Below are 17,724 nucleotides of genomic sequence, written 5' to 3' on the forward strand. Positions count from 1 at the left end.
GGGGCGCCTGGGTGGCTCAGTCGTTAAGCATCTGCCTTCGGCTCAGGGTGTGATCCCGGAGTTCCGGGATCGAGTCCCACATCAGGCTCCTCCGCTGGGAGCCTGCTTCTTCCTCTCCCATTCCTCTGCTGTGTTCCCTCTCTCGCTGGCTGTCTCTCTGTCACATAAATAAATAAAATCTTTAAAAAAAAATTGTTTAAAGCAAATCCCAGACAGGGTGTCATTTCATCTGTAAATACGTTTGCTTGTATCTACAAGAGACAGTCTTCAGTGAAACGCATCAATATCACACTTTAAAAATTAATAATCCTGAGGGGCGCCTGGGTGGCACAGCGGTTAAGTGTCTGCCTTTGGCTCAGGGCGTGATCCCGGTGTTATGGGATCGAGCCCCACATCAGGCTCCTCTTCTGCTGGGAGCCTGCTTCTTCCTCTCCCACTCCCCCTGCTTGTGTTCCCTCTCTCACTGGCTGTCTCTATCTCTGTCAAATAAATAAAATCTTTAAAAAAAAAATTAATAATCCCGGGACACCTGGGTGGCTCAGTCAGTTAAGCGTCTGCCTTCTGCTCAGGTCGTGATACCAGATTCTGGGATTGAGTCCCAAGTTGGGCTCCTTGCTCAGCGGGGAGCCTGCCGCTCCCCCTGCTGGTACTCTCATGCTCTCTCTCTCTGGCAAATAAATAAATAAAAAGTTAAAAAATAAATTAATTAAAATAAATTAAAAAGATAAAAATTAATAATCCCTTAAAGCACCTGACTGACTCAGTAGGTAGAACATGGGTCGTGAGTTCAAGCCCAAAGCTGGGCATGGGGCCTACTTAAAAAAAAAAAAAAAAATGGGGCACCTGGGTGGCCCAGTTGGTCGAGCATCCCGACTCTTGATTTCGGCTCAGGTTATGATCTCAGGGTCCTGGGATTGAGCCCCGAGTCAGTCAGGCTCCCTGCTCAGCAGCCTGTCTGCTAGAGACTCTCCCTCTTCTTCTGCCCCTCCCCTCACTTGCACTCTCTCTCTCAAATGAATAAATAAAATATATGAAAAAAATTAATAATCCCTTAATGTCATCTAATATCCAATCAGTGTTCATATTGCCCAATTGGTCCATCAATATCTTTTTGTTTTTAATTTTCTAATTGCGGTGAAAATACACCTGCCATAAAATTTGCTGTCTGAACCATCTGCAAGGGTATGGGTAGCAAGTACACTCACAGTGGTGCGCAAGCAATCTCCAGAATCTTCCGTTAGTCTCTTCACAGCTGATCTGTTTGAATCAGGAGCTAAGTAAGGGCCACACGTTGCATTTCAACCTGTGACAGACTTTCTTTCCTGTTTTCCCCTTGTTTATTTTCTCTTTTCTTGTTTGAGAACCATGGTGTCTTGTTCTGTGAACAGAATTTCCTCCATTCGGGATTTGGCTGATTGCACCCCTATGACACGATTTGGCATGTTCATCCGTGGAGGCATGTGGTTTTGAGGTGGGGGCTGCAGAGCGCTTCCTTGGGAGGGGACATTTAAGCAGGGAGTCATGCAGTTAAATGGAGAAAGGGAATTCCGGGCAGCGGGGACAAGGTGAGCCAAAGCTGTGTGGCTTTCATTCCCGAGGGAGTCACAGACAGCCTGCTACATCCAGGCCCTGCAGGAGACACCAAGAATTACTCCCAGGAACCACACCATGTCCCTGCTGTCCTTGGGGCTTGGGCTCTTCTTCCCAGGGAGGGCAGCAGGGGAGGAAAGTGGGAACTTCATCTGCAGACACCCTGCCTGATGGCTCCAGGTGTGACTATACTCCCGTGGGTACGTGGGGACATCACCTTGGCACACTGGGGAGTCTGGCCCAGCCTGCCCCCCATCTCTGCCAGGAAGCCAGTGAGAGCCCTGGACACCAGCTGGTACCAACTTCCTCTACCAGCTCCAAGTCGGCGGGTCCAAGGCCCCCCCGACATCCTCCTGCGACGGGAACTCCTTGAGGGCATGTCTTCTTCATGCCACCGCAGGCTGCTCCAATTTCTGCCAGTTCTTCCTTGCAGCGCTCACCTCTCCTTGGGGTCAGACTCCGCATCACCTCCTCTAAGCAGCCTTCCATGCTACTCCCTCCAGTTCCCATGCTCCCTCTCAGCCCCATTAAAAACTGCCCACTTCCGCTTTCAACTGGGCTTCTCCCAGGACCTCAGCCAATGTGGCTGCCCAGCTTTTCCAGTGACAGTGGCAGCAGAACCCTGCCCAGGGACAGTGACCCACTGTGGGAGCATGGGTTGCTCCAAAGGGCACCTGCTCCCAGGAGAACAGACTCTGAAGGTGGCTTCTCTGCCCAATGATGCCCCTTCCCCACCCAACCCTCCCCCAGGGTGGTACGCACTGGTCATCCTACTGCACTGGGAGCACACGTGAGCGAGGCCGGCAGGGACACCGTCCCCTCCATCCCAGGCGAGGTGGTCCCAGGCCATGGCTGAGGAAGGGAGAGAGGGATAGGGTTGCTCGGTTTGGGTTTCAGAGACTGTCTTAGACCTCGAGCTGCCGTAACAATACCATAGACTCGTGGCTTATACACTATTACAGTTCTGAAAGCTGCAAGTCCGAGATCAAAGCGCTGACAGATTCAGAGCCTGCTTCCCGGTTCACGTGGTGGAAGGGACTGGAGAGGCCTGTGGGGCCCCTTTTATGAGGGTACTAATCCCACTCTGCCCAGTAGGTCATGCAGGGCCCTCACGACCTCATCACCTCCCAAGGCCATCACCATCACCTTGGGGGTTAGGATTGCAGCATAGGAATCCCGGGGGGAACATAGACACTCAGACAATACCATTATAGACGACCCCATAGAGAGCAGCGAGTCTAGCTCCCCTTCCTCGTACAGACAAGGAGCCTGAGACCCCAAAGGGGGAAGCGAGTTACCTAATGGCTCACGTGATCCATTAGTGACAGAGCTGCGACCAGAATGGGCTCTCTTACTTCTAGTTTAGTGTTGTTCTCCGGGGAAGTAGGGAGGTTATAGCAGAGAGAATTGAAAGGAGACTCAGGGACGCTGGCTAGAATATGCCTTATAATCACAGCAGCCCACACGAAGGGCTGGCCCTCCACCGGACTCTGTCTAAGCATGTTTCATATATTAACTCATATCCTCACCAATCAACCTTATGAAGTAGGTACTTTTATTCTCCCTATTTAAGAGATGGGAAAATGAAGGTAGAGGTTCAGAGGCTTGCCTAAGATCACATAGCTACTAAGGAGCACCTCGGTGGGGGCACCTGGGTGGTTCAGTCGTTAAGCATCTGCCTTCGGCTCAGGGCTTGATCATGGAGTTCTGGGATCGAGCCCCACATCGGGCTCCTCTGCTGGGAGCCTGCTTCTCCCTCTCCCACTCCCCCTGCCTGTGTTCCCTCTCTCGCTGGCTGTCTCTCTGTCAAATAAATAAATAAAATCTTTAAAAAAAAAAAAAAGGAGCACCTCTGTGGCAGGACGTGTGTGTTCACTGGCTACCCCATTCGCCTCTCATGGGCGAGGAAGCCTGAGCGTGACCCCCTAGTCCCACTCCCGCATCAAGGAACCGAGCTTCTCCGCACTTTGACTTCCTTCTTAGTCGGCTGGGGGAAATCACGGAGCTGTCTGCTCATCGTAACTGCGATAGCGTCCACACGGTACACAGCTCTCAGGGCCTGTTAGCAAAACCAAGACGGGGGATGTGAATGGTAGCGCCAGCCCTGGAGGTGGTTGGGCCGGGGCTCTGATAATGAACATTCTAGTCTGTGAGTGCTTCGATGCACATTTTTTTCACACTCCAACATCTCTGAAATGGCCTGACTTCAGTATGGTGTCTGGCAATGGTGATAAAGTGCATGATGGAAATTCAGAGACATCAAGAAAAATAGGATAAAGCTCTGCGAGATGGGAGGGTCTGTGGCGAGTCAGAGGGCGCACGTGCGGGTCTTGCCTCACCCCAAACATCTGACTCTTGATCAGAGAGTAATTCTGGACCTTGCCTCCCACCCTGGAGAGTGGCCTGCCTGGAATGAGCATGCTCTCTGGCCCCCCTGCTTGGGAGGAGAAAGTTGAAGAGTTGCATTGTTTCGTAGGGGTGCGAGTAGTACCATTTGAGCACCCCTACCTCCCTTTGACTTCTTTCCTCACTGCCTGCCCATGGTGGGAGAGCTACTCTAACCCCTTTGTGCCTGCTGGGGCTGGGAATCCCACAACCCTGCCTTCCCTGATTCCAGGGGGCCTCGTGACTGCTCTGGAACCCTGGTCCTGTTGATTGGTTTCTACCTGGTCTGAGGCCTGTGGTAGATGGCTTTTTTGTGTTTGTTTTGGTTTATTCAGGTTAGAAAGCTTGGAGGTACCCTTAAATTCTCTCTCACACAACCCCTAAGCCAATCCATCAAGAAATCCTGTCAGCCCTATCTTCCAAATATATCCTAAAGCCAACCACTTCTCACTACTTCCGCTACTGCTTCTCCTCTCCAAGCTGCTGTTACCTCACCCTCGAATTATCCTAAAAGTCTCCTTCTTGGTCTCCAGGCTTCTGCTCCTGCCCTGCCCCTTTACCCTCTTCTCAACTCAGCAGCCGGTCTGATCATGTCACTGCCGTGGCTCCCCATCCATTCTGAGGGAAAGCCAGAGCAGTGGTCCACCAGGCCTGGCCTCAGGATGCCTTTCTGCCCTCTTCTACTACTCACCCCCTCTCTGCTCCAGTCCCAGTGGCCTTTTTGTTCTCCTGCTTCAGGGCCTTTGCACTGACCGTCCCCTCTGCCTAGAAACCTCTTACCCTAGATATCCACGGAGCTCACTTCAACTGTTAACTTCTAGGTGAGGCCAACTCTGAGGACCTTAGTACTGCAACTCATATTCCTCCCACTCACCCCTGCAATTCTGATCGTCTTTAGCTGACTGCCTTTATTTCCCATGGCCCTTAATCCTTACTGTGATTTTGGTGTCTGTCTTCCTCTGATTGAGATATAAGCTCCTTAAGCACAGAGATCTTTTTCTATTTTGTTCACTGACATAGTTGAGGAAACTAGAACAATGTCTTACACATAGTAGGGGCTCCATAGAGATTTATGAATGGACGAGTTTGCAGATTGAAGAGGGGTAACTGTGTGGCAATAATTAATCTCTGAGGAGAACTAGGTAGGTTAGGGGATTTAAGAAAGTGACATTTGAACAGAAACTTGAAGTTCATCTGGAAGCCGAGGGTGGCGCAGGTGAGGGAGCTTGGTGGCAGGAATTGGGGGAGGTGTCAACCAATGATACCAAGCTAGAGAGGATATTAGCAAGGTAAGTTGAGGCTAGACTGTGCAATGCTTTGAATGCAGGCTAACATTTTTCTTACCACCAGGACCGGCCCCCAAATTTGTGGGGCCTGATGCAAAATGAAAATGCAGGGCCCCCTTGGTAAAAATTTCAAAAGGGTAACAGCAGAGTATTAAATCAAGCTCAAGGCCCTTCTAAGAGTAGGGCTCTGTGTGACTGTATGGGTCCCGGGCCCAGGAAGCCAGCTCTGCCTATCCTACACGGGAGCTGGTAAGAGATTTTCTAGCAGCGCAGAAATGTAATTGGAGCTGGACTTTAGGCGGACTATTCTGGCACATCTGGTGGGATTAGGTCGGAGAGAGTCTAGGCAGGGAGACCAGTTAGACGGCCTTGTGAGGAAGAGGAGGGGACAGGTGAGCTGGGGGTGGGTGCTAAAGGACGGAGGGCAGGGTGAGAGCTGGAGCGAGTTAGAAGCATGGAGGAGGTAGAGTTTGCTCAGACAAGAACATGGCCAGGAAAGACCCCGAGGGCACCTTCCTTTGCTCCTCCAACCCCTTCCCCTCTTTTCCAGACCCAAGCCTGGGAGCCGTGCGGGGCACAGGAATCAATGGTGTGTCTCCCTTTGGCCACCAGAGGGCAGATCATTCTCATGGATTTTCTGGATGAATTTGGGGTGGGGGGAATGGACTATCCCCTGTCCTCACCTCTTCCTCTCTTTTCCTCTCACCTCCTTGTGTGCTCCTTCATCAACTTCTTCCTCAATGACTGGGAGCCTGACTGGAGCCAGAATGGGCCATGGGGAGGTGCCCCGGAGTACTGTAGGTGGCACTGGTAGCCTTAGGAAGTACTCCATACCCTCCCTCATTGCATCTGTCCAGCTGCCTATTTCTCTGGGTGACTTGGCCAAGGGCTCTGCTCAAGATGGGAGTTGAAAGTCAAGTGTCAGAGGTCCCTCCTGCACTTTCCCCCACAATTCCTGGGGCCTCTATGCTCCTGTACCTTTGGGAAATTGCTGCTTGAGCCTGGTCTCGGGCTCCTGTGGGGACTCTGGCTTCTGCCCACCTTAAGCTGCTGTTGAGCCCTGGGGTGGGGGTGGGGCAAGTTCCCACATGTCTAGGGTACCATGGGTGGGGGCAGCTTAGAGCCTGAGGAATGAAACCAGCCTACTGCCTCTCCCTGGTGAAACAGTCTAGGGGGAAGTGAAGAGTGAATTTCCTGTTGGAGTTGGGGCTCTCAAAAGATGAGAGGGATCTCATCTTACCGATGAAACTGAAGCCCAGAAAGGAAGGGAACTTGTCCGGGTGCCCATTCTTTGTGTCATCCTGAGAAATCCTCATTTTCAACCAGTTTCTCTTTTCTGTGAATTTTCTTCTCTTAGAAGGGATAAATGAAAAATGAATTAAGGTGAGAATGTCTCCCCCTGCCTTACCTTACAGGGGTATTTTAAAAGGTAACCGGCATGACTCAATATTACCATAGTGCAATGTCGTTTTGTGCTATTTTGAACAATTTAAAAAAAGAGGTAAGTGGAATTCAGAGATGTTATTTAGAATGTCATCACTGGAACAAAGGCATGAATTCTCTTAATATAAGGACGTCAAGGAGCCTAAACTCAGAGATGTTATGTAATCTTTCCAAGATCACATCGCATTTTCATTCCACCGAGCTGGGGCTGGAATGCAGGGCTGGGGGGACCCGGAAGCCTCCCACAGCCGGGAGCCAAGGACACTGACCTGGTGCCTGCCCCGGACCTTAGGGAACACTGCAGACTAGACGTGGGGTGTACGGATAAATGGAAGCCCAGATAGACGATAGCAGGTGAAGAATGCTAAGTAGACAGGTCATACACTAACGCTGCATTTGACAAGTGACACACATGTTGATAGGATGATAAACGAGATGGATTTTAAGAGCTGACTGATGAGCAGACACGCAGGCGGGGAAGTTGCTTTAGAACCAAAGGATGCCGATCGTTGGGACGGCTAACAGCCTTATTTTCTATTTAGACAAATAATAACGTGCGCAGGTGATCCGCGCTCCCTGTTCAGGGTTTGAAAATACCCGGAAACTGACGGAAAGAAACGAGGAGTCAGACTCTGAGAACTACCCGAGGGAACAACTCGGGGCTCGCCCGGCCTCGGGTGTTGCCGGAAATGGCCGACGACCGCCGTGAGCTGCAGGGGAGGGACGGGGGCGTGGCCGGCTCACTGCACGCGGAGCCACTTCGGGTGTTTCCGGAAACCGCAGCGAGCCAGTTTGAAGTGGGCGGGGAAAGGCCTATGGGCGTGTCTGGAGTCTCCCGAGTGGCTTCGTGGATTTCCGTAAACAGAGCCGAAGCTTGGGCTTCGGAATCTAGGCGGTGCGCGCGTCCCCGGGGGTTACCTTCTTCGGGTGTTTCCGGAATTCACCCGTAGTCCGCGGCCGAGAGGAGGAGGCGCGCCCCCCTCCCGTTCCTCGTCGCTTCGGATGTTTCCGGCTGCTGCCGGCGGAAAAAGCCGAGGGCCGGCGGTGGTGGCGGCCATGTTGGGAGCAGCAGGTCCGGCGGCGGCTGCCTGTGTGCCGGGCGCGGAGCAGTGCCGCTGAGGGCAGGGGAGGAGCGAGGCAGGCGGCCGGCTGCGGCGGCAGAGAGTAGGCGGAGCGGCGCGGCCCGGCCGAAAGGCGGCACAGCCCAGCCGGGGGTCGGGGGGGTGCGGTCCGGAGCCGCTCGGAGCCGGCGCGGCCTAGCCCGAGCGGCGCATCCCCGGGCTGGCGTGAGCGGCTGCCCGGCCTCCCCGCACCCCCGGCCGGGGCCCATGCGGCGGGTGCCCCTGCTGTGAGAAGCCCCGCCCGGCCGGGCTCCGCGCCTTCCCTTCCCTCCCTTCCTCCAAGCTTCTCGGTTCCCTCCCCTGAGATACCGGCGCCATGTCCAGCGCCCGGACCCCCCTACCCACGCTGAACGAGAGGGACACGGAGCAGGTAAGGAGCCCCGAGGGCTCCCCGAATTCTCTGACTGGGCCCCTGCACCTTGCAGAGCCTCCTCCTTCCTCTGCTCTCCTCGTGTCCCTGCTGCCACCCTGCAAGCCTCGGCTGCCCTGTCATCTGGCTCTCGGCCTCGCACATCCCCCTCTGAGTCCTGTCCTGGGACCCACCTCGTCCTGACTCCAAGCTGCACACTTGTCTTTTCTGCTGACCCCCCTCTCCCCTCACCGCCCTCCTGCGCCCTTCCGTGTTACCTCCCTAGCTTCCCCTTCTCTTCCCTTTTTCTCTCAGGGGCCTTTCTGGTCTTCCTCCACCCACGCTTAAAGCCGCCACCCTCCTGCTCCTCGAACAGCACCCCGCGATTTGCCCCAGATCGTTGTCCACCTCTTCCTCCATCTCTCCAGCCTTGCATCTCCTCCTCCCGCACCGGTTCTCCCAGTCCCTGGTTATCACCCTCAGGGTCCTTGCCCCGGAGTGTGTTCTCGATTCCCTATCCCTTTCCAGTTCCCTAGCTTTTTTTTTTTTTTTTTTTTTTTTACCCTCTTCCTTCTCCAAATTGCGCTCTCCCTCACGCTTGCAACCCACCAGCTCCACCCTCATCACCTTTCCAAATGGTTCGCCTACTCTTTGCTCATCACTTTCCCTTCTTTTCTCCAGGAGCTCCCTGGTGCCTCGCGCTGGCATTTGTTGCTTCCGTGTTTCCCATACTGCTGTCATGCACATAGTTTTCCCACAGGTTGTCTATGGGGTTCCATTCTGAAGGGTTCCCTTCAGAGTCTGGATCCCTCCCGTTCTCTTCCCCCAGGTTTGGTTTAAGTCTCTGGGCTTCCTGTTTTCTCACTTGAGTGCTTTACCAGCCTGCTCCCTGGACTCTCCCTACGGAGGGAGAACATTCTCCCAGCCCCACTCTATCAGTACAACCTGTTGCTGAGTCCTTTCCCCTGTCACGCTCCCTCACCATCCTTGCCTTTCTGTTTTCTCACACTGCAGCACAAACCATGATGCCTTCCTGTGTCTTCACTCCTGGCTCTGTCACTTTTCATAGTTTCTTCCTCCTTGGTGCCTTCCGGTTTCTCTACCCTCACCAGGTCTTCCTCGCTCTCTCTTAACCAGGGTTGCTTTTCATCTCCGGATTAGTCTCTTGCCTTCTTCACAGCATATTTCTTTACCCCACACATGCCCCTGGCCCTTCCCTCCCGACTGGCCTGTGTTTGTAACTCCCCGTCCAGGCACTCAGCATACTCGTTTTCTTGAGCTACACCCCCTCCCCCTCGTCCTGGCAATCACTGCTATCATCTGTCACCCAGGCTTTAGCGTTTTCTGTGTCACCTCACCTGTGAGCTGAGAGGCGTCCACTTTCCACCCCTCCCCTTCCTTTCACCATGTCCTGAGTCCCATGCTGACTGCTGCCTGCTCTGGGGAGAGTTCCCTGCCTGGCACACCCTCCTCCGTGGAGAACTTTACTAGGCCAGAAAAACTTGACTTGAAAAAGGAGCTCTTCTCCCCTGGGGCTGCAGCGCCTTTCTGCATCCTCTCCCTTATGACATCCTTTATGTTTTCCTCTCGTACCACTCTTTCTTCGTAGCTGAGTAGAACCGTTGTTCTATTCTCTTGCGTGTTCACATCCTTCCCTGGAAAATCTGCCCTCGTTGCGTTTTCCTGCGTTTTTCTCTTGTGTCACCCGCCCTCGCTCTCTGTCACCTGGGCAGTCAGGAACTCAGGAGGAGTTCTGGCCCAAGTTTTTCTCTGCACCGGTTGACCCTTTTGTTGCTGATGGATTGATTGCTTCTGGGGGCGAAACGAGTTGAGAGGGAGGGCCGGTGGATTTCTGTTTCATCACTGGGTTTTGCAACTGGCTCTGCATGGGACTGAGGTCTTTGGAAACCAGAGTGTGGTCTGTATCTCCCAGTCTTGCCCTCACTTGCCAGCTGTTTCTCTGCTTGCTGGGAACCGCTTTTCCTAGGCCCTCCTGAGGTGGCCTGTTCTATCCCTTTTCCTATCACAACCTTTGTCTTAGCAGGTAAACCCTGCTTAACCGGAGAACTTTCCCAGACTGTTGATTATGAGCTGGTAGGAGGAGGCCAAGTGACTGACTGACACCCTCAGGCATGCGGGGAGTGGCGGTGGAGTGCCTACTCTCTCCGCTGAGGCTGTGGGGGGCATTGTGTTCAGCAAAGTAGAGTAACAGACTGCCTCAATGTGGTTTCTTTGTGCTGTTTACTAAATGTAAATGTATTCTCGCCATGGTCTTTTTCTTGTGATGTGTGCATTGATTTCCTCTCTTCCCTACATGCGTCGAAGACTGCTGAGCGCATAGTAGGAAGTCGGTGTACACCCATTGATTTTATGAGAGCAGTAATCGGGTGAACCATTTGGGAATGCAAGCTGCTCTTTGATAACTTTATCTGGAGCAGTGGCTGCATACTTTGTCATCCTGTTCCAAATTATGGGTTACTCATCCCGTTTGCACTCTTTATGGACTTAGGTTCCCCAAAGCCACTTCATCGCTTCTGCTCGCGTTCTCAAGGTAGCCAGTCACGCTGTTTACTTGATATTAAGTCTCGTCCCAGCAAAAGCACAGCCTTTGGGAAAGCTTGGATACACCTACCACAGGCAGATGCCTGTATTTTTCAAAACATGGAAAAAGACAGCTAGCAGCCCTTCTGGTCACAAGGCCAGGGATGCCAGAAGCATCGGCGTCCTTTAGAGTAGATGATGCCACAGGTAAGAGCAGGAAAGCTCTTGGTCCTGTTGTGATTCTAGTCGAAGTAGTCCCGGAAGTTCAGCCGTTGCAGTAAGCCGTAGTGTTATGAAATAAAAAGCCAGGGATTTGGTTGGGCTGATTCCTTTCCCCCAAAGATGCTCTATGACTGTATTTAGGTTTAAATGATTTAAACTGGTTTCACCAGGAAATAGGTAAACAAACTCTCCTAGTTGTCTTCAATCTCCAACCTCTTCTTGCTCTTCCTCTCCCCCTTTCTTTATTAAACCATGTGGCTGATGAGAAGCTGTTTCCAGGAGCTCTTTGATCACATCTGAATTAAACACACATAACACACACACACACACACACACAGAGAAAATATGGAAGCATAAAAATAAACCTCGTGTTGCAGGAAGAGTGCCTGTTTGCTGTTGACTCTGCTTCTCACAGTGAAAGTGGGAGATAAAAGAAATTCAAGCCCTGTCTCTAAGATGATTTTTGTGACACCTGGTTGCAGTTGTGCTTTCTCACAGCCATGGACTCTTTCATTTGCAGAAGGAGGGTTGTGACCTGGGGCTGGTAGTTTTGGGGATCCTCAGTCTGTGAGCTGAGCTTTCTGTCCACTTCTTTTCCAAATGGCTCTGCTGGCCTGGAGGCTGGCTGTGGTGAAAGCAATCAGCAAGATGACTGTTTGTCTTCCAGCCAAGGGCAGCAGTAATAAGGCAAGTGCAGAGAGGGGTCCAACTTCCAGAGTTCTCCTGCCGCTGGCCATAGCTTCCTGTAACACCTGGTAGAGGGCCTGTGTGGCTTCAGACCTGCCCCACCCCTGGGCCTCAGGAACCACGGGGAGGGCTTCTGACGGAAAGCGGGAGCCTTTCACTACCAGCCCCACTTCAGCGGCAGTGGGGGGGGGGGTGCTGTCATTCTTCTGGGGAGTGAGTGGCATTGTTTATTCTTTTTTTTTTTTTTTTTTTTTTTTAAGATTTTATTTATTTATTTGACACAGAGAGACAGCCAGTGAGAGAGGGAACACAGCAGGGGGAGTGGGAGAGGAAGAAGCAGGCTCCCAGCGGAGGAGCCTGATGTGGGACTCGATCCCGGTACGCCAGGATCACGCCCTGAGCCGAAGGCAGACGCTTTAACGACTGCGCCACCCAGGCGCCCTGGCATTGTTTATTCTTTTGGGTGGTTCTAGGAAGAGGAGTGTGGAAGTCTGGCTGAAGCGAGCAAATCTGACTTAGAGAATCCTGTAAGAACAACTGAGCCGCTCCAGACACACATCCCTTGGATGCCAGTGTTGATTCTGGCTGAATGTTGCGTTGAATAATTTCGTTTTAGTGTCAGCTCCAGTAGAGAGCTGGATTGACTCTCATTTCCCTCCATCTCCTGGGAGCTGTGCGGCACTGTGCTCTGGGTTCTGACTCCGACTTCTGCCCTTTGACTCTGGCGAAGGGCTCCTTAGTGGTGCTGCCTTCTGGTCAGAGGTGTGGGTGGATGACATTCTCACTTCCTGCATGGCCCTAGAAATTAGAATGAGGCCTTGTTAGAGCAAGGGCTTTAGGAGTTGGGAGTTCAGAGAGTTGCTCACCATACCATAATCTTTGAACCCAGTAAAGGTAACCACCTGGTAAATTGTAATAATTTCTCTAATCTGTGGACTTTGGGAAGTAGCTAAACAGATGGATACAAGACAGTCATTGAAACTTGGCCTGCTTTAGATTAAAATCAAGCTTGCATAGGGAATGGCTGCATCTTTCAGATGGTGACCGAAGATTGGGCCTGAGATTCTTTTCACTGTCAGTGTCTTAACTGATCCCTATGAGATAGGAAAAAGTTGAGAATTTGCCCGAGTGGTTTGCATGGTTAGATCTCTTGGGAGTCAGAAACTTCTCCGACTAGGCACTTTCCCCTTTGGACAGAACAACCCAATTCTCAGTGGGCGTTTGACCAGGACTAACCCGTGCCTCCGTGAACTCTTTCCCATTGCGCACTTAGCCACCTGGCTGGCCTTTCTCTTCTCCCAGAAGCTTCCATGACTTTCCTACATATGTATTATGTTGACTGGAATGAATATTTTATGCCTAGAGTGCAGCCAAGCCTCAGACTTTGTGGCCCATTATCGACAAGCGGAGTGGGGGTTGGGCGCCACCTTTGGCCCCATGATAGCTCTGCTAAATGGACTCTCTGCTACCCCCCACCCCCAGCAGCACTTTGAAGCCCATTAATGGATTGGGATGAAGTAACCTCAGCAGATGGAAAGGGCGAGGAGGGTGGTTGTCCTTCCTTCCCCAAGACTGCCTGACGAGGCTTTCCTGCAGTAACCAGGTCCCGCCCCAGCCCCCCGCTGCCTGGTTAAACTGTAGACTGTGGCTCCTAGGCCACTGCCATGAGAGGAGATGGAGAAAGGGTTTGATTCTCTTGGAGCCGGTGGTGCTGCCAGGCTTGCCACTTGCCTAGCAAAGCAAAAACCAAGAGGGATGGGGAAAGGGTGGGTGGAGTTTAAACCTAGGCCTTCCTCCTCCAGCGGAAGTTCAGCAAAGTGACAAACCAGATAGGTGGCTGAGTTTCCTTCTCTTGTTGGGAGATGCCAGCATTTGTACCTTTTTGCAACTTCTAGCTTGGATTCTCCAGGCTTTCTCGCGGTCTTCATCAAACACGAATGAGTCACTGCAGTGTTATCTGTGCATTTTCCCCTTCTGTCTCAGCAGAGGGAAGAGTAAGCCTTTACAAACTTTGTGGGGGAGGAAACCACCCATTTCCACTTCTGGCATGGGAAGAGGCCAGCTCTCCGACGTTAACTCTGAAAGCTCTAGCTCTTGGAGCAGAATGTCACCACCCCACCACAACCCTTTTAGTGTTGGCTGCTGAGTGCCATGCTGTCTTTTGGGTGCGTCTGAATCTGAAACCATATCACGAGAGAATCTGGCCTCTTGGTTTCCAGTGATCCTTCATTGAAGGAGGGATCCCAGTTTCTTCTCTTGCCCACTAGCCCTGCTCATCCTGTAGTGGGTAGAAATAGGCCAGATCCCTTCACCTGTCTGCCTGCTTTTGCTAGAGGATTTGAAGTTTCTTGGTCCCTAGGCACTCTTTCTCTCTACTTCCATGTATCCCTACATTTCTCATTAGAAAATGAGGGCATAAGTGGCAAAAACAAATGCATTTCCTTTTGCTCATCAAATGGTTAATGTTAGGCCTATGAAGCCGGGTAAGCACAGATTTGGTAGGCGAGGACAGGATGGACACTGATACTGATGGCCAGGTGAGTCCTGAGAGACAACAGATTGGGGGGGTGGGGGGGCAGGGAGAGAGGAGAAAAGGAGGGGTGTGTTCAATGATTGGCTCCAAGCCACCTTTTTCTTTTTAACATAAGGAAGTCGGAGCAGACCAGAGGCTTCTCCGTAGAACCAGTCAAGCTGGTTTTGAGCAGCCTCGGCCTATTTTCCTGTGTGCTTTTTGGCAAGTTGGCAATACAAAGGTCTGCCTCCTCTGGGGCTCTGCTCATTGAGGTGTGAGTTTGGATGAGGTCTGTGAACACCCCCATCCCCTCCCAATACTGAACGTGTCTCTGGGCCTGGCCTCTCTATATGAGCGGGCTGGGCTCTCTTACACCCAGGGCTGCTCAGGGCAACTTTGTCTTACACACCCTTCACCGGACACTCTAAGATACAACTCCTTTTCTTGGGCCCCCTCTTCACAGGTCACGGCTTGGCAGAAGGCACTCCAACCTGGCCAGGGAGAAGGGACTGGGTCTGTGGTTTGTGAATGGGGAACTGACTCCTGGCTGTTGTGATCTGGTGGCTAAATCCAGTAAGACCCCCACACCTTTTGGCTTGATGCAGTGGGACTGTCTGTCTAGGCCTGCTGGGGAAGAAAAAAGGAGAGAGAATAGTTTTTGGTCTTGGGTAGCTCAGCAGGATCTTCAGCCATGGGGAACAGTGTGCGTTTGTTCCTGATCGGTACCTGTAGGAAAGGTGGGAGTCATCAGTCACCAGGTGCTGGCACTTCCTGAATAGTGGCAGGACATCTTTCTCCGGGAAAGGACATAGGATTCTGAGGCACCTATGACCATCAGCACTAATGGACTAATATAGCAGGATTGTTTTCCCAGTCCCCCACTAAACAGAAAACTCCCACGTCTGAAAGTTTGGTGATTAATGAGTGAAACCACCTGCAAACATAGTTCCAGCCCTTGCCCTTGCCCTTGGGGGCGGGCTGCTCCTGCCGCCACTACAATGATCTACTCATTGCTTCTCCTGAGCACCGTTTCACTGAGGGTTTTGTTTTGGTTACTGATAACTTGTATGGAAGGTGGCCCCCTTTTCCTGCACCTTCTTTAGACCCGAGGGTCTGCTGGCCTTCCCCTACCCCCTCCACAGATGGCCATCATCTGAGTGTCTTTGCATGTGGTGTTGGATGCACTTGTGGCTTGTTGCTTTGTTTTTGCCCACAAGAGTTTGAATTACTGGTTCTCTAGTCACAGGATGTGGGGCCCCTCAGGCCTGCTTGGTCTAGCAATAGCATTCTAATTGAGTTGAGCTTATGGCGGAGTTGAAAAGAGATCCCAGCGCTCGGGGACTTCCAATAAGTGGTGTGTTGTGATTACAGCGGGTTCTACGTTCGATTCCCTGTATTGGACTCTTGGTCAGCCCCTACCATGACCTTGGGCTTACTTAATTGCTCCAGGCCTGTTTGCTCATCTGTAAAAAAGGAGTAATGATAGTACCTATCTTGTAGGTGTAGTTATTGTGAACATTAAAAGGGGTAATGAATATAAAGCACTTAGAATAATGCCTGGCAGGACGTAATAATCACCCTCATCACTGTTCTAGTTGAGCAACTCAGTGGGTTTTCTCTGAGCACCACACAACTCCAGGTCAATATATGTTGGAATTTCTCTGAATTGATTGAAAGAATCTTGGTTTCTTTTAGTTATTAGGGTCCTTTAGGTGCTTTTTCTAGCGATTTTAAAAAAATTTTGTTTATTTTGGGCGCCTGGGTGGTTCAGTGGGTTGAGCGTCTGCCTTCAGTTCAGGTCGTGATCCCAGGGTCCTGGGGTCAGGCCGCATGGGGCTCCTTGCTCAGCGGGGAGCCCGCTTCTCCCTCTCCCTCTGTCTCTCCCCCTGGTTTGTGCTCTCTCACTCTCTTTCTCAAATAAATGAATAAAATCTTTAAAAAGTAAAATAAAAATGTGTTTATTTTAGTTAGTTGTCTTTTGTTTGGTTTTTTGTTTTTGAGCCAACCAGCTATCAGAATAGAATGCTGTTGGAGAGATTTAGGTACTATTGATATCACTTTAAAAAATGGGGTTGCATTTATTTACAGGATATCAGTATTTAGGTGATTTTATGAATTAAAAAAAAAAAGAAACACCCCAAAACATTACCTTCTGCTTGCCCATACTTCTGTGTTGTGAGTAGTGGTGGTGGTGGTGGTGTATGTGCAGTCTCATCGGTGCCTGGAAGGCCAAGTCCAAAGTCACCAGAGCATGGGTTTTTCTGAGTGTTGGGATCCGGGTGTTATTAGAGGCCTGCCGAGTGCGCTCATGGGATTTCTTTCACGTTCCTTTCTTCAAGTGCAGTATTTACCCTTTGGCAACAGGAGAAAGCTCCCTGTTTCTCTTAAAGACCACATGGGAACTTAGCAGCTAATGATTTTAGGTTCCTTTTTCACTAGCAAAGGGGACTTCAGGGGCAGGTCCTTGTTATCTCTGTTGGCTTCTCTGAAGTGAGAAGAAAGCCTCCCCTTTGTGAGGCCTGGAAGGGTCGCAGCCATTTCTCAGCTGTTCCTAGGAGTTTGTGGACTTTGAGTCTTGGGCTGAGATTTTGGTCTCAGTTGGTTCCTTGTTTATCTTTATCTCTTGCAGCTTCTAGAGCCTGAATGCCTGGTCAGAACAGCAAGTAAGTTGCTTGGTTTTTTCACATTGCAACTGTGGCCAAGGAGAAAGGTAACAGTGTCGCCTCAGAGCTCATCAGGGAATATTTCTTTCACTGTATTTTCCTCTTCCTTTTGACCCCTTTGCTGACTTCTCTCACTTCCTTTTTTTCTGTTTGGTTTCTTTGAACTCTGTTCCTTCATTATCACTGTCCATCTCGGGTTTTCATCTCCACGTCCCACTCTGCCTGACCTGTTTCTATGCCTCTTTTGTGGTGTGGCTCAGGAGAGGAATTCTGATAGTCTGAGATCTTCATGTACAGAATCCCAGAACCACCCAGTCCTTTCTCCTCTTCCTCTGATTTCTATAAAGTTAAGGATTTGCTGCTTTAGAAAACATTTTCTTTTTATGTCTCTGGAGTCACCTTCCTTAGTAAAGCCAGGCTTGGCGATCTGACAACTTACTAGGGTCGGCATCCCAGTTTCCCTGGTGACAGGGTCTAAGCTAGTTCTCTGCTGTTTTCCTGTGGCCTATCCGGAATGCTACAACGCCAGACCCTGTCTTGAGAGAGATCTGAGGAGGCGCTTGTTAATTCTGGTAATGCGATATTGCATGTGGCTCCCGAAGTGTGTTTTGAGGACCCTGGGGCTCTCTAAGACCCGTTCGGCGGTACGCGAAATCAGAATGATTCATCACAACATGAATGCAGCATTTGCCTTTTTTCACTCTCATTCTCTCGGTGTGCGGTGGAGTTTTCCAGAGGCTGAATGATGTGTGCTGACATCATCACTCTTGGCTAATGAAATGTGTGCTTCTGTATTCTTGTGTTTTCTGGAATGTTTAAGGTAGTCCTTTAAGGTATAAATATGGAAGTTTGCAATGATGAACTCAGTTTGTTCTGAGTACTTCTGCGGTACTCTTACTAGCTGTCTTCAGTTGTGCCTGGTGTA

General features: G+C 51.1%; 1 protein-coding gene across 11 annotated transcripts in view; it reads left to right on the forward strand.

Annotated features, from left to right (window-relative positions):
* Window positions 1-7,622: 7,622 nt before the first annotated feature.
* The window catches only part of MARK2 (microtubule affinity regulating kinase 2), a 56,730-nt gene continuing 46,628 nt past the window's right edge, over window positions 7,623-17,724 (forward strand). For 3 of the 11 annotated variants that reach the window (XM_057317110.1, XM_057317111.1, XM_026483392.4), the window contains exon 1: window positions 7,627-8,195. In XM_057317110.1, the coding sequence (XP_057173093.1) occupies window positions 8,142-8,195 (54 nt within the window). In that variant the 5' untranslated portion in view covers window positions 7,627-8,141. Of the gene's footprint in view, window positions 8,196-17,724 lie in introns of all 11 variants that reach the window. The other 8 variants (XM_057317106.1, XM_026483393.4, XM_026483397.4 and 5 more) reach the window with 6 other exon arrangements.

This window comes from Ursus arctos, unplaced genomic scaffold (assembly GCF_023065955.2).
Source record: "Ursus arctos isolate Adak ecotype North America unplaced genomic scaffold, UrsArc2.0 scaffold_23, whole genome shotgun sequence".
In the NCBI taxonomy this organism is placed as follows: domain Eukaryota; kingdom Metazoa; phylum Chordata; class Mammalia; order Carnivora; family Ursidae; genus Ursus; species Ursus arctos.